Source organism: Oreochromis niloticus, linkage group LG6 (genome assembly GCF_001858045.2).
Source record: "Oreochromis niloticus isolate F11D_XX linkage group LG6, O_niloticus_UMD_NMBU, whole genome shotgun sequence".
NCBI classification, from domain to species: domain Eukaryota; kingdom Metazoa; phylum Chordata; class Actinopteri; order Cichliformes; family Cichlidae; genus Oreochromis; species Oreochromis niloticus.
The window spans coordinates 37,655,890-37,670,521 of NC_031971.2; the positions used below are offsets into that span (position 1 = coordinate 37,655,890).

The 14,632-nt window shown below is 39.2% G+C and overlaps 1 protein-coding gene across 12 annotated transcripts in view; it reads left to right on the forward strand.

Annotated features, from left to right (window-relative positions):
- LOC100710856 (endonuclease V) overlaps positions 1 to 14,632 on the forward strand; it is a 75,537-nt gene that overhangs the window by 16,148 nt on the left and 44,757 nt on the right. The window contains exon 8 of one of the 12 annotated variants that reach the window (XM_005470091.4): positions 656 to 1,234. The exons of 7 other annotated variants lie outside the window; for them this stretch is intronic. In XM_005470091.4, coding sequence (XP_005470148.1) covers positions 656 to 769 — 114 coding nt within the window. In that variant the 3' untranslated portion in view covers positions 770 to 1,234. 4 more of the 12 variants (XM_025908212.1, XM_013273047.3, XM_019359549.2 and 1 more) reach the window with 4 other exon arrangements.

A 14,632-nucleotide genomic window follows, 5' to 3' on the forward strand; every position in this document is an offset into this window, starting at 1 on the left:
TGAGATGCACAGAAATGAATGGATGATGAACAGAGTGAACTTTTTTACTTAGACCAATAATATTTTACTTACTTTAGACGTTCTCTGTGACCATCAACAAGTAAAAGCTCTTTTTAGTCGACTAAGAGCCGTGTAACCTAAAATCAGCTTTCATAATGACAGCTCTGTAGTGCCACCAGTTCACCACACTGACACAGAGTGCATTGTGCTTACAAAGTAAGCCTGCATAGATCAAAATATGCACTCAATTTTTTTAATCGAAATTTTAAATATTTATTCATTTAAATATATAAACAGTGTGCTTTATTAGGAGAGAACATTTTCATTTTCATTATTATTATTATTATTGTTGTTATTGATAGGTTGAAATACTTTGCGAGTACATTTGTATAAAATGTATCATTAGTCAAAATTTCCTTCCTTCTTTACTTTGCAAAGGTGAGACGTTGTTTTTGTACTACCATCACTCCTTAAAGTGAAACATAAATACAGTTTAAGCCAGAGTGCATTTTGTTAGCTCTTCTCAGTGTTTCAGTTGAGCTGTCACACTGTCATGAAGCAACCAAACCTTTGATTAAATGCTTACGGAGGCTGGAGGTGTGTCCACAATCAACACTTTTTTACCTGATTTCAACTGTTTTTTCTTTTCTGATAGAGATTACTGATTTCCCATGAGCCCTCTGCACTGATTGGTTTTGGTTTTAAAAATCCCACTGATAAAAAATATTTATGCATGAGACTCAATGTGCTGTTGATTCCTTTTGTTTAACTGCAGCCTGCAAAAATCTAAGACAACCCAATAAAGTGAGCTGAATTGTTGCCCAGTGGTGGCGATTAAGTTCACTATGAATTTTTTAGTGTCCTTTTTCTCGTGTTGCTCAGCTATATCGTACTCTGCCTCCTGCCCTGTGCATGCTGGCACTGTTAACAGGGTAAGTTGGGATAGAAAGTTAAGTGCTTTTTTAAATGTCTTAAAAGTTTTAGTCACTACATAAAATAGCAAAAACAACCACTAAATGTTCTCCTGAGGAAGAGGAGGAACAAGCTTCACCTCACCTTTTTCTTTCTGCCACTAGGCTGTGCTGTGCTTCTGCAGTGCAGCATATGATTACTGCAAGCCACCTGACTGCACTGTAAACACACATACACACACACACTCAAAATCAGTTTTATCAGTTTTTTCGCCAGGGGAGCTGCAGTAGCAGCGGCTAACTCACCTCCTCCTGTGTGTGTGTGGTTATTTCATCAAAGTGTGATGTGTTTTAGCTGGTGGGAAGAGGGGCAGCCGGCAGCAGCAGGGACTGAATGTGGACATCAGAGAGAAGCAGGAACAATCTTACCTTCCTCTGTCCAGTCACCGGTGCCTCCCTCTTCATCGTCCTTTCTTTGCCAACTGTTCTGCTTTCAGTCTCTGACATCCACCTTCCCTTCTGTGTCTCCCAGTATTGCCCTTGTGTTCTCTCCCGGCTTCTGCCACAGGTACTTTCTCCTTCATAGATCCAGCTGCGATGTTACGTCTAGAGTTCTGTTTGCTCTCGCTGGCAGGCAAATTTTCATCTCTCAGGCTTTTGAAATCACAGTCACATCTCATGAAAAAAGCAAAATCAAAAAGATATCAACCTGACAGGAAGACTGAATAACTGAATATGTCTGACAATAGAAAATGAAAACAGGTTTTTGTGTGCAAATGTCCATCATGGACAAACTAAAAACATGCAAATATATATAACTACCCACACTTAAACAGATTGTGTGTCAGTCCCACACTTGCACATACTTGGTAGGACTTTACATCCAAAGGTTGCTTGGCTGACCATCTAGTCAGCCTCTTGTTCTGCATCGGCTCCACCTCAGCTCCAGCGAGCGTGTTTTTGCTTCCTTGTCTCTCTACCTTTGCTGATGTTGAGCAGTGGGTTATTCTCTGTGTACCATGCTGTAAGATTATTGATTTCCTCTAGATATAAATCCTCTCTTCCTCTCATCAGTGTTTATAATCTCACCAGAACGGTTGCACTCTCTGCAGATTTCACGATAGAGTTCTCTCTGCGTCTCTGAATGCAATCATGGGAGAATAGTGTGAACAAGACGAGGCTGAACACTCAACCCTGGAGGTTTGTGGTGTGACGCTCCTGTCTGAGGACGTCCAACGTCTAATGTCAGATTGTGCTGCTGGGTTGAAATCAACAAACAACATACAGATATTTGTGCCTTGATTTTCAAGGCAAAGTGGGAGGAAGTGAAGATCTGATCCTTTGATGGTTCAGCCTGACTGAAATGTTATCTTTAATGTACTGGGCCAGACATTTAAACCATTCGTCATCCATTATCTTCTGCTCATCTGAAGTCGGGTTGCTGTAACAGCAGTTTAAACAGGGTATTCCAGATGTCCTTCTCCCCAGCATGGGTTTGCATGAGAGGTCCCAACAATATAATCTCTCCAGTGGGTTCCACATCTTCTTCTGGGTCTTCAAAGTGCCCAACAAAACCTCCAAATGGAGGTGCCCTGGAGGCATCCCGATCAGATACTGAACCGTCTCACTTGGCTCCTTTTAACACAAAAGGAGTAACAGCTCTACTCTGAGCTCTCTGTGGATGTTTGAGCTCCTCATCTGTAAGGCTGAGCCCTGCCATCCTACAGACAAAACTCATTTCAGCCGGTTGTATTCAAAATATATTACACATTACTTGTTACTTTTCTCAAAAGGTTTGCATTACGTTGCTTAATAATTCACCTGAGAAAGTAAATTGTTACACTACTTATTGCATTATTTTGATGTTACTCCATAACATGACCTGAAACACACCATCACATAGTTACTAGTTAACAGTATAACCATTATGCTACATCCTGCACACCGACACAAACCAGTGTTCTAATGAGGGCACACATACAACCTTTCTTTATTGTTTACATGTGTACTATGTCTACTGTCGACTGCTCATCGCTGCCTTTGCTACCTGTTAAAGTTCAGGCTCTGGCTGCTGGGCTGGGGTCAGCATACACTCAGGTTTAACATCATTCTGGGATCTTGGCTAGCTTTGTGTTAGCATGCTGTTTGTGCAGATGCTTGCAAAGAGCCGACAGCATCGGCTCTTTGCAAGCATAGAGCAGTTGTTTCCATCCTTGACACAGTTTGCACTTTACCATTGGACTCTTTTCCTTTTTGTGTAATAAAAATAAAAGTCATGTCCACATCTCCAGTCCTCAAATCATAAACTGCTTCACCATTTTCCTCCCCCTACCAGGAAGAAAAAGGCGTGTTTTTCGTCCTATCCTCCCATTGTGCAGATAACTAATAAACCCTTGTTATACAAGTAATAATAATTGTAACTGTAGTGTGATTACAGATTTTTATATTTGCATTTACATTATTGCATCACTAAAAATGGTGATTGCAGTAACCTGTTACTTTAAAGCTTGTGACACACAAATGTTTGTGACATTAACTGGTCATACCCTGATGTCATGACCATGTGAGATGGTTGGAGTGAAAAACTGGTCGTTGGATGTTACGAATAATTCAAGAAATCCCTCTCTGTCCACCTGTCTTTTCTTCTTGTAGCTTAGCAACAGTTCATCCGATGCACTGTGTGTTGCTGGGAACTGCTGTGCTGAGTTTGATGTTATTTAGATAAGGACTTCTCATAATTTGGCTAAAAGTTGTCCTCTATAACCTGTTTTTCCCTTTAGAGTGAGACGTGCTGTCTCCACTCAGTATGTAAGGGGAAGGACAAACATAAACACACAGGCCTCAGGGGATATTCACTGACACGAGTCCAAGTTTTCCAAGTCTCTCGCACCTTAACGCTTAAAGAGACTGAAAGGTGTAAAATATTAATGAGTGCCTGCCAAAAAGTTCTAGCATTTAGAAAACTGCATCATGGCCAAAAACAGGTTCTCAGAAAGATAGGTTGACACGTTTGCCTTTCATTGTATTTATTTTTTTGTCTTTGCTGTCACAAATGATTTCAGTCACTTGTGTTGTTTGGACGAGCAGTTCCCGAATAAGCTGCAACCTACAACGAGTTATACACACAAACAGATTTTAAGTTAGTGCACCGTCATAACTGTGGCTGTCCTGTTTTCAAAACACAGAGTTTATGATAGCCTGGGGTGACACGTGTGACACTCTTCCTGAACAGGTGCTGCACGAGTGTTAAAATGTCAGTAATAAGATCAGCCAGGGCATTATTGTGAAAGGAAGGCAAGATTTTTACAGTCCTTAATATTTGTGCCAGGAGAGGCAATAAAGCAAAGGTCAGTAAGCTGATGTTTCCATTGTGAGCCTCCTGTTTAGTAACTTTAGCGCCTCTTTATGTTTCTTCAGGTCTTTTTTAAACTTTTCTGAAAATATATAGGGAATTTTTCGAAAAGACGTTGGCTCATTTGGAGCTCATGTGATGGAACTGACTGCTCGATATCTTCTGCAGGTCCTTGCTTGCCGTCTGGTGGCTAAAGGTCAAAAACTATGATTCACATCATCCTCAAACTGTTCACTGAACATGGAAGCATCCGCATTTGTTATATTTTGCTTGCAAGTGTATTCCTGAGAGCTTGCTTTTCATTCCTATTTCTTTGGCTTGGTTGGGAATATATCAAGGTTTAGCATGTATTCAAGAGTTGTTTTGGCTCTTCTGCCTTTACCAATCTGTATGTAGCAAAAAGAGAGGAGAGCTGAACCAGACGGAACATGTTTAATATTAAGTAAAGAGATTCCTTCCTTAGTTTGTCCCTGATACTGCACTTACATTTTTATTACTGACTGGGCCTTGAGATTATATATTTATAACACGACCTCCATTACAAGTGTGTGCAATAAGTAAGAAAGAAATTCCGAAGGAGGACTTGATGAAAAACATCCTGTCACGATCCTGGGTCTTATGACCCAGTGTTTTGAGTTTAGTTTATTTGGATGTTTATATGATTAAGCTCATGAGTTTTTCTAGTTCCTTGTTATTAGATTCCCCTTGTGTCTTCCAACCCCTGTTAAGTCTCCCTTGCCCTTCATGTGTCTGTGATGTTAAGTTCATGTAGTCATGTCTGCGTTTCATTATGAGAGGTTCTGTGTTTTGTTTTACTCTTTCCCTGTGGCGTTGTTATGTCCATGTTGTGTCTACTGTGCCTTTCTGTCCCATGTTTCAGGTCCCTATGTTCTGTCTCCTCAGTTGCTGTTAAGTTTGCATGTCTAGAGTTCAGTTAGTGTGTTTCCTGTTTTACTTTGAAGGTCCGTGTCTCATGTGAGTGATTCTAGTTTTGCTTCCCTTGTCTCGTCCAGCCTGATTACTCCCAGCTGTGCTCTCCTTCTGTGTCTCATTCCCTCGTTATCCCTCTGTGTATTTAAGCCCTGTGTTTCTCTTTGTCAGTGTCGTAGTCTCCCTCATGGCTGTGTTTTCCTGTGTGTCAGTTTATCTGTGTCCCAGTTTAGTTTTGTTATGGTTTTCATGCCATTCTGCAATAAAGCAGCTTTTTGAGTTTAATTCCTGCATGGTGAGTTTTGCGTTTGGGTCCTTCTCCTGCCTCCACACAGCCGAAACATGACACATCCTTCACTGGTCTCATTTTGACAGGGCTTTTAAGGGGGACCTGTTGTGCTTTTCTTTATTTATAATCAAATATGTTAAAATGGTGAGTGATCATATTAAACATGGCAAAGGTTCCCAAGTAATGAGGTCAATGCATGTGCAAGTACTGTGAGTCCTTTGCTTGTCAGTGAGAGCCCTAATACGGTCAGATCTGTTCAAATGTTCTGCTTGTGAGCGCCGTTTAATCAGAGAAAAAGCGTCTTAGAGTGAAAGGAGAGGAGCAAACTGGACCAGTATGAGATAAATATGGATGATTTTAAACTGTTAGTCATTCAAAGTTGCTCTATGAGAGTTCAGCAATAAAAAATGAAGCTGGAAATGAGCATAAGGTACTGAAGGTCCCCTTGAGTGGCTGACCCTGTGGTGCAAAAACAGACAAACTCAGATCTCCTCTATTTTTAAGCTGGGATGTACAGAAACATTAAAACTAACTTTATTTTTGGTATTATGTTCCTAGAACTTGGTATGTTTTTTTGCATAACTGTAATTTATTCTTAAAGGAGTGTGCACCTCGTTTAGTTGAAGTGCTTGAACTTTCTCTTTTGAGGTCATTGTGATAAAATGTAAAAAAACCCTTGATGTTCATAGTTTGTGCACAGAAAGTCAGTTTAGCATCTAAGTGCTTTTTTATGTATATAAAGATTTGCATTCAGGCTTCCTTTTATTTGGTGTGAGCTTTGTTAAAGCTGTGTAGATTGTGCCATTGGTTACATGAATCACATATATCAGGCAGTGTTAGAGCTGACTAGCTCTGATGTGCTCCAAGCTCTGTGAATTTGTTTGATGGGTTCTGTGACATTTTATCTCTCCTCTGACCCGCTGGAGTATCTCCCTCTCTTTGTTCTGGCAGCTGATCTACAAATTAAGCACAGGGTAGGAATATGAATAATTAGATGAAGAGAACGGGTGAAGAATAGATGGTGTTGTACAGTGCCACAGAGGCATGGAGAGACAAATGAGAAACCTAATTACTGATTTCAGTCTGATCCATGAAAACTAGAAATGTGAGATAATTCATGATTTAGAGGTTAAGAGGATGTGCTCCTTGGCTTCAGGAAGAAGGGCTGGTCCTACATATTTCTTTCATTTTGTGTCCCCAGTTTAGCAACTCTATCTTCACTGTCAGACTTCAGTTTTTTTCCCTCCAATGTAAGTGATTACAAAGAACCACATTAGAGTATTCAAATTGTTTTTTTGTTGCAATGGAAAAAGTAATGTGTTAATTGTTCTATACAAATAACCAGTTATTTAATTGCTTACAAATCAGTAATCAGAGAGCACAGCCTTTATGTTAAAGTCATGCTAGGGAAAACAGCAATTAGATGTCAGTCTGCTATCAGTTTTCAGTTAAATAGGGACAAGTTAGCAGTTACATCAAATTTGTTTGTGACAAACAGTAATAAAGTGCAAACTTGTTGTCTGTTACAAATCAGTTGCTGTCTACGTGCACAGAAATTCATATTAGTCACTTAAATTCAGAATCTAGTTACAGCTTCATTAACTTGAAGCAAAAATTTAGAAATACGTTCACAAATAGTGATATAGTTGCTGCAGAATGGTGATTTAACTGCAAAAAATGTCTTATTTAATGAATCATCTTATTATTATTTTTAATCGGACTATAACCTGTTGACAACCATTTGGCAAGTTGTGCTCATCAGTGCATATATGTGTAAAAAAACATATATTAAAAAAAAAACATATATAGTTACATGTGGAATGTAACTCTCAACTCAGATTTCCAATTTCCATTTGCAGAGGCCCAAAGTGTAAATCTGTTAAGGCACTGTTGTGTATTTGTAATTCATAAAGCCACATACAGGCGCTGATCAGTCTATCCACAAACATGTTGCAGAAAAAAAAAGCCATTATTAAGATTGTCACCACATAGCTGCTGTTTTTTCTAATATTGTTAACCTGAATCTAACTAGTTTCTTTACTTTAATTAAATTCTTGTTGGCATGTCTGGCAGTTAATGGTTTGAATAGTTGCTCTGCATATTTTGTTTAATCACTGATATATTATTTTGTGCTATTCAGTATTCTAAATATCACAGATTTTGTGCTATTTAATCATTAATGATCCATAGATGTTGATATAATTTATCATGCTCCCATTAAAAATGTAATTCATTTATGCTCCTATTATTTGAATCGTATTTTTTTATAATCATGTCTTAGCTGAAATTGTGCCTAACAACATTGAAATTTTCTTTCATATTTTTATCTTATCTGCGTACCTTTTAAAAATAACTCTATTACTATTATTCCCATTTTGAAATAATGTGATTCAGTCTGGTTTTTTCCTGTTTTCTCTGAATTAGATGATCAACTGATTTTCATTTTCACATCAAATCATTTAATTCAGAACTCAAGTTATGTAAAACTAAACCAAAAAAAGAGAAAGTTTTGCACTTCTGACTATGAAGTCATGCAATGTGGAGGTTTAGGACCTGAATGCAAGAACTGAGGTAGAATTTTGAAGGACAAACCATTTATTTTGTCTGATTAGAATCCAAAGCCTTTAATAAGGGAAACAGGGAAACAAGCACCTGGAGCACCTGGGGGAACGGTACGAACGGTACGACTGGACAATGAGCCACTGAAAGATATGGCTACTTATACAAGAACTACTGAGGGCTGACAAGGAAAATGGAAACAGCTGGGGAGCAAGAAACAGGTGATGACAAACAAAACACTGAGACAGGAGAAAGTCAGATTAAACAGAGTTAAACAGAAGAAACTCATTATCGATGTAAAACAGGAAGTGTTCAATATCAACAGAGAAATGAGAACTTAACAGAGGGAGAATGCCGACAACTGAAATACTAAACTAATACCAGGAAAAACAGAACTAAACATAAAGATATTCTAAAGTAAAAATTCAGGTGATAGAGTAAGATATACAGAGGACACACAGGAAGGCTTACAAATAAAAGGAAACAAGAACCAAATTTTAACATGAATAATATCAAACTGAAAGACTGATAAACTCCATCATGACAAAAATGGCCCTTTATTTTTAAAAACGTTAAACTGAACTGTTCTTTTGGGAGCTGGATTTTATTTTTATTTTTTTTTAGCATACAGTGATGGAAAGAGGCAGCAAATGTTCTTATTTCTGAAACTAAAGGAGAGCCGATTTTAATATCTGTGGGGCTTTTTCCCCATTACGTTGGTTATAAGTCTGTAAAATGACCTTGGATTTTTTTTACGTCTTCAAACTAAACACAAGTGCATCTGAATCCTGTGTTCTATAATTCTTGTGTTCTTCTCTGTTCTTCTCTCCCGCGCCTGACAAAAATCCTCTCACCTTGCATCACGACTGGAATAAACCCCGCCTTCAGCAGCTTTAGAGATTCACAAAGAAAAAAGTTGAAAGGGAAAGATGACATCATGGTTGGATTCTGCAGTGAAGGCTCATGTGTGAATGCACTGCAGCAGAATGTTAGCGTGGAAAGCCTTAAACACGCACACACACAGAGCTAATTCACGCCTCAGCTCAGTTGTGCTCCCTCACTCCATTAAATTCTCACAGTCCTTTGGTATCCCACGCCTCAACATGTGATGGAGGTAAAAGACCAGCAGACACCTGCCTCAGCTTATCCCCTGCGGTCCCCATGACATCAAGAGCATAGCAAGCAGAGGGCAGATAAAGGAGGCTAACACATCAGAGGGATGTTGCAGATCAAAAAACACAAATCTAATCCGTGTAAAAGCTTTTCTGGGTTTCGTTCGTTGTCTCGTAGAGAACTTCACTGTATCTCGTGGATCTCTAGAGATTTCATTGTCGTCATCTGAGGTGCAGCTCACTCTAATTCGCAGAGATTGCAGCATTGTTAAGATGTATAGCTTCATATACAGCGGGGGAAATAATTATTTTATCCCCGGCTCAATTTGATTTCTGCTCACTTACAAAGACATGAACAGTCTATAATTTTTATGGTAGTTTCATTTTAGTCGAGAGACAGAATATCAAAAATCATATATCATCTATCATATCAGAAATACCAAAAATCCAGGAAAAATCCAGTACATAAAAGTCATCAATTAACGTGCGTGTCAGTGAAGTAAGTGTTTGATTCTGAAGCAAAACATGACCTAATACTTGGTGGAGAAACCCTCGGCAAGCACAGGGGTAAGACGTTTCTTGTAGTGGGTCACCAGGTTTTCACACATCTAAGGAGGGTTTTGGTCTTAGGTTTCTTGGCTGACGCTTGGCAACTCGAAGCTTCAGCTTCCTTCACATATTTTCTATAGGATTGAGGTCTAGAGACTGGCTAGGCCACTCCATGTGCTGCTTTGTGTTCGGGCAAGACCCTACAGCACGTGTGTGGCACAACACTGGATTAAGACTCGAATTCTGATTGCAAAAGCTACCAGACAAGACAGGCTGAGTTTTACTGTAACACAATGAGGGAGAACATTCAACAGGAACCTCAGCTGTGGCATTTGCATCACGTTTTGGAACAAAGCCCATTTAAAAGACTTTCTTTAACCAACCAAAACAATCTCGACGGTAACTTTGTGCACTTCCCAAACATATCAAAGTGTTTTTCTGTTTACACGTATTCACACTCCAGTGAACACATCGGGAGCAACTCTGGGTTCAGTTCTTGCCCAAGGATACTTTGGCATGCAGACCGGAGCACGGATGAAACCGCTAACCTTCCGATTAGTAGATGACCTGCTCTACCCCTGAGCCACAGCCACCTCTACCCGCCAAGTGATTTAGTTCCTGTTTCTCTAATTAGTTGCAGCTTTGTTTGCTTCTTTTATATAATTAAAGCTGAATATGTTTCACTTTTGGACTGCTGTTTTAAGAAAGCTAGACCAAAAATACCATAATGTAGAGCCTGGGTGCTATAGTGGACCTTTTTTCATATTTTTTGACATGTTACAGATGAAATGATGAATGGAGACAATAACTGGGAGGTGCAATAATGGATTGCATTTATTAAATGATAAATGAGAAACATTAATTACCACCGACCTAATGATTTCTGAAACTGTGAGTTTTGGCAGACTCCGTTTTATGAATATTCTTGTCTGAGGTGATGTTTTGTGCTTTTTCACTCTTTTTAGTGTCATATATTATGTTTTAAGAAAATATACCTTTTCAGGCTCTTTTATCTTTCATCTTTTATGATGCTTCATTCACCAGTTGAGCTTGATAAATAATTACCACTTCTAATATTTTCTTTTGACTTTTATTCAAGTCATGCTCCCCAGAGAGAATATAACTGTAAGGACATTTCTCTGTGAACCAGCAATTGTGTTTGCATCCAAAATAATATAAGTAGCTTTAGTATTTAGCTTCACTAAGTATGTTCCAGTTAAAATCAAACTGAAATATCATATAAAAATCTATTAGGAAATCCATTAATAAAAAATACAACAACAAGAGCGACTTTTTCCTAATGCATCTGTCTTCTGGTTAGACGCTCACACTGCTGATGTCTTCGCTCAGACGTACTGTATACAGACACTAAACATACATGGACACACACATCCAGTGCACATACGCATGCACAACAAGTCGATCTCCTCCGCCTCCACCCTTTTCTTCAGCAGTCAGTTAAAAGCGCTAATGGACAACAGTGAAACCTAATTCTGCTAATGCTCCTTGACAAACATACTTATATCCTGTCAGACTGCTTCACTCGGATGTAACTGGCCTCTCTGATGCTTCCTTCTTATTTTGGTACAGCTGTTACTACTTTTTGTACTACTGTCAGTAGTACAGACTAGTAGTATTACAACTACAAAATTTGTTAATCACAAGCTGTTAGCCAATGAGCAAACTTTGCCTTATTCTGAAATTGTAAATGAACATTGTGATGTTTGAAATCTTAATCTTATCACCTATTCAAGTATTCACGGAGAGAATAGATCAAGTACTGTAAGATATAAAGCTGTCATCACTTCAGCTGGTGGTGATGGTGGTGCTTTGCCTCTATTGCATCTAATTTGGTGGAGCTGCAACTGAATTTTTCAAGCACATCACTGAAGCAATGGTATATGTTGTTTTCTTGAATTTTTTGCTAAGTAATTGTTGGACTACTTCAAATCCCACTATGGCGAGACTTCCAACATTATCCAAGGTTATCCAGCCCCGTATCTTTTATTTTGGCCGTATGGTTGTGTAGCCATAACTGACAGATTTGGAGGATAATTTTTAGGCAGAAATTTAAAAAAAAAAGAAAAACAAAGCCTACTTGAGGGATTGAAATCCATTATTATGCAGACTTTCCTCCTCCACACACTAATGGGAAGACATCCACTGGTAACAGGACTCTGTGGATTTGGCTGAGATGTACGGTAACAGCAGGTTTCCAGACCTCTCCTTTCCTGGATGCTTTACAAAACACAAGTAGCTAATTATGTTCCTGCTCCTCCTACAGATGTTACCTGTAAACATCTGACTTGCTGTGTGCTTCTATAAAAATTAGTTAACACGTATAACATTCTTAAAAGGCACCATAAAGTTTGGATTTTTTTTTTTTCTTTTCCTCATACAATATAAATTTATTTACACTACATCTGAACAACCTTCCTGCAGAGTCAGCCATGCTAATAACATCTTCCCTGGCAGTCCTGTACTCCTCTTTGGATGTAAGATGCACACGTTTCCCATGCTAAGAGGCGATATATGTGACTCCACGCTCCAGTTTCCCTTTTGGGTTTCGATATATCCCCCCGTGTCGGGCAGGGAGACAGAAATGTTTGACAGCTGTGCTCCCAGATTGCAAAAACAGATGGAATTTCAATGTGAGTGATTGGCAATGGGAGCCTGCATGCATAGAATAAAAGAGATAGAGGAAGAGAAGGAGGAGGTATGCATGTGCTTGAGAGATATTGCTGATGCATGGTTTGTGTGCAGTTATTGAAACCCAGAAACATTTTGTGCAAGAAGTACAGATATATAGCTTTACATTTTGTTTTTTTAAGACTACAGATGCATGAATTTATTCTACACCCTCTGCCGACTGTAACAAAATCTGTTTTTCTGTACATGGCATGTGTGTTTTTTGCTTTTGACGAGTGCCCACTTTCTCAGCTTTCTCGCTTCTTGCTCTTCTTGACTTTGTTCGTCTTTGCTGTACTTGTTTTTTTTCTTCTCCCGCCACCATCTCTCATCCATCCATCTACCTCCACCCCCCGCCACCCGCAGCTGTGTCTCCACTCTCTGAATAATTCAGGCCTGCAGAGCTAGTGTATTTTTGGTTGTTGTCACCTCAACAGTAACACAAATACACCCATACGCGTGCATGCACGTACACACGTGACTATGCCAGCACACCCGTGCGTGCCGATCCTCACAAACGATGCAGACAGAAAAGAACCAGACTCTGTAAGACCGCTGAGACTCGCTAACTAAGAAGAGTCGTACTTACAGGGATTTCACATCATCACCGTGCTCCACCCCGTCTCTGCCCTGCTGTCCCAGCGCTGAATAATAATATGTCTCACTTTTCTCTGTCTTCGAAAGTTACAGAAAGTTGGAGTGTTGAGTAATTTGTGGGGAAAGGAAAAACTCTGAAACTTTCAGTGCCTGCTTTTGCTCACATGGATTTCCCTTTACTTCTACTTGTTTTCGTGCATGTGCTGACTTTTGGGTTTTAGGCAGTTTCTGGAATAAATTTAGAAGTCATTACAAGCCAGGCTTTAGTTTTATAAATGTAATCATTATTTGTCTTCATTAGTCCCATTGAGATCAAGAATCTATCATTAAGCTAAGTGTAAAATCTGCTGAATAAAGCAACACATTTACATATTATTTAAAGGCCAGTTTTGAATTTGTAGGCAACACTAAAATATTTGAGTACATAAAACGCCCCAGGCTTCACTGCATCCTGTGGATGTCAGGAATCATCGAGGGATTCATCTAAAGTTTCAATCACCGGTTTTCTTTTCAGCACATCCTGAAGGGGCAACATAGACCTCACATGATAATGCTGTAATAGTGAAAGTATTCATGGAGTAAGGGTCCAGTATCCAAAATGTTTTCCACGAACTTCACGGAAAAATACATAACTCTCAAATTAAGAAATCATCCAGCAGTTAGTCACTTCCTAACAAACTAACTGTATACCAAGAAGTTTATTACAGCTTATTCAGGAAAGCATTACACAGACAAACGTGTCCGGGGGGTGCATTTAAAATCAAAAACAATCTCTTTGGATGCTGCTAGGTCTTGTTGTTAGGGGCGTGGCTGCTTTGATTGACAGGTGTGCTGCACAGGCTACCTCAGCCAATCGCTGTTCGCGACGCCTCACCTTCCCTAAATCACGTCACTAAACTTGACCTTTTGGAACATTTTTTATCGAATTATCTAACAAATAAAACTGTTTGTTTGGCGTTTGGTGGCGCTCAAGTTTAGTAAATGAAATTCTAGTATTTTATTAGTTTGTTACTTACAACTAATTAGCAGATACACTTGCCTCTGCATTTCACTTACAAAGTGTATTTATGCAAGTAATGATGCTTTTTCACTGCACATTAAATATGGACACTTCTGGCTCCAAACACCTCCCCAAAAAACCAGACAAACAAACAAAAACACGACAGTGACCAACAATGATAAAAAGATACTTTTTGGATACTCCACAACAGATTGATCCACATGCTTAATTTGGCACAGATTTTGGGGATGCCCTTCCTGACACAACCTCCCGTTTATCCTGCAACTGGGTTTTTGTCTCTTTCTGGTTTTGATCTTATGCATATGAGGCAAATGTGTTAACCACTACAAAAATGATAAAGACGACTCTTCAAAATGCAGAATCCAGAAGGCAGTGGGTGGCGTTGTGGTGGCAATGTCCAGCGATAGCTAAGTCCATCTTTTATATACAGTCTGTAATTGACATGACGCACACTATGACCGCTGCTTTACCGTTACACATGTTGTGGTATTGTTTAGTGTTTAGGTGCTTTAAGCGTGTGTGATCAAATGATTCTAGAAGATGCAAATGTTTAACAAAAATGCAGACAAATGTGATTCATCGTGAAACCCACGCTCCTGGTTAGAAAGTATGTTTTCTACCACA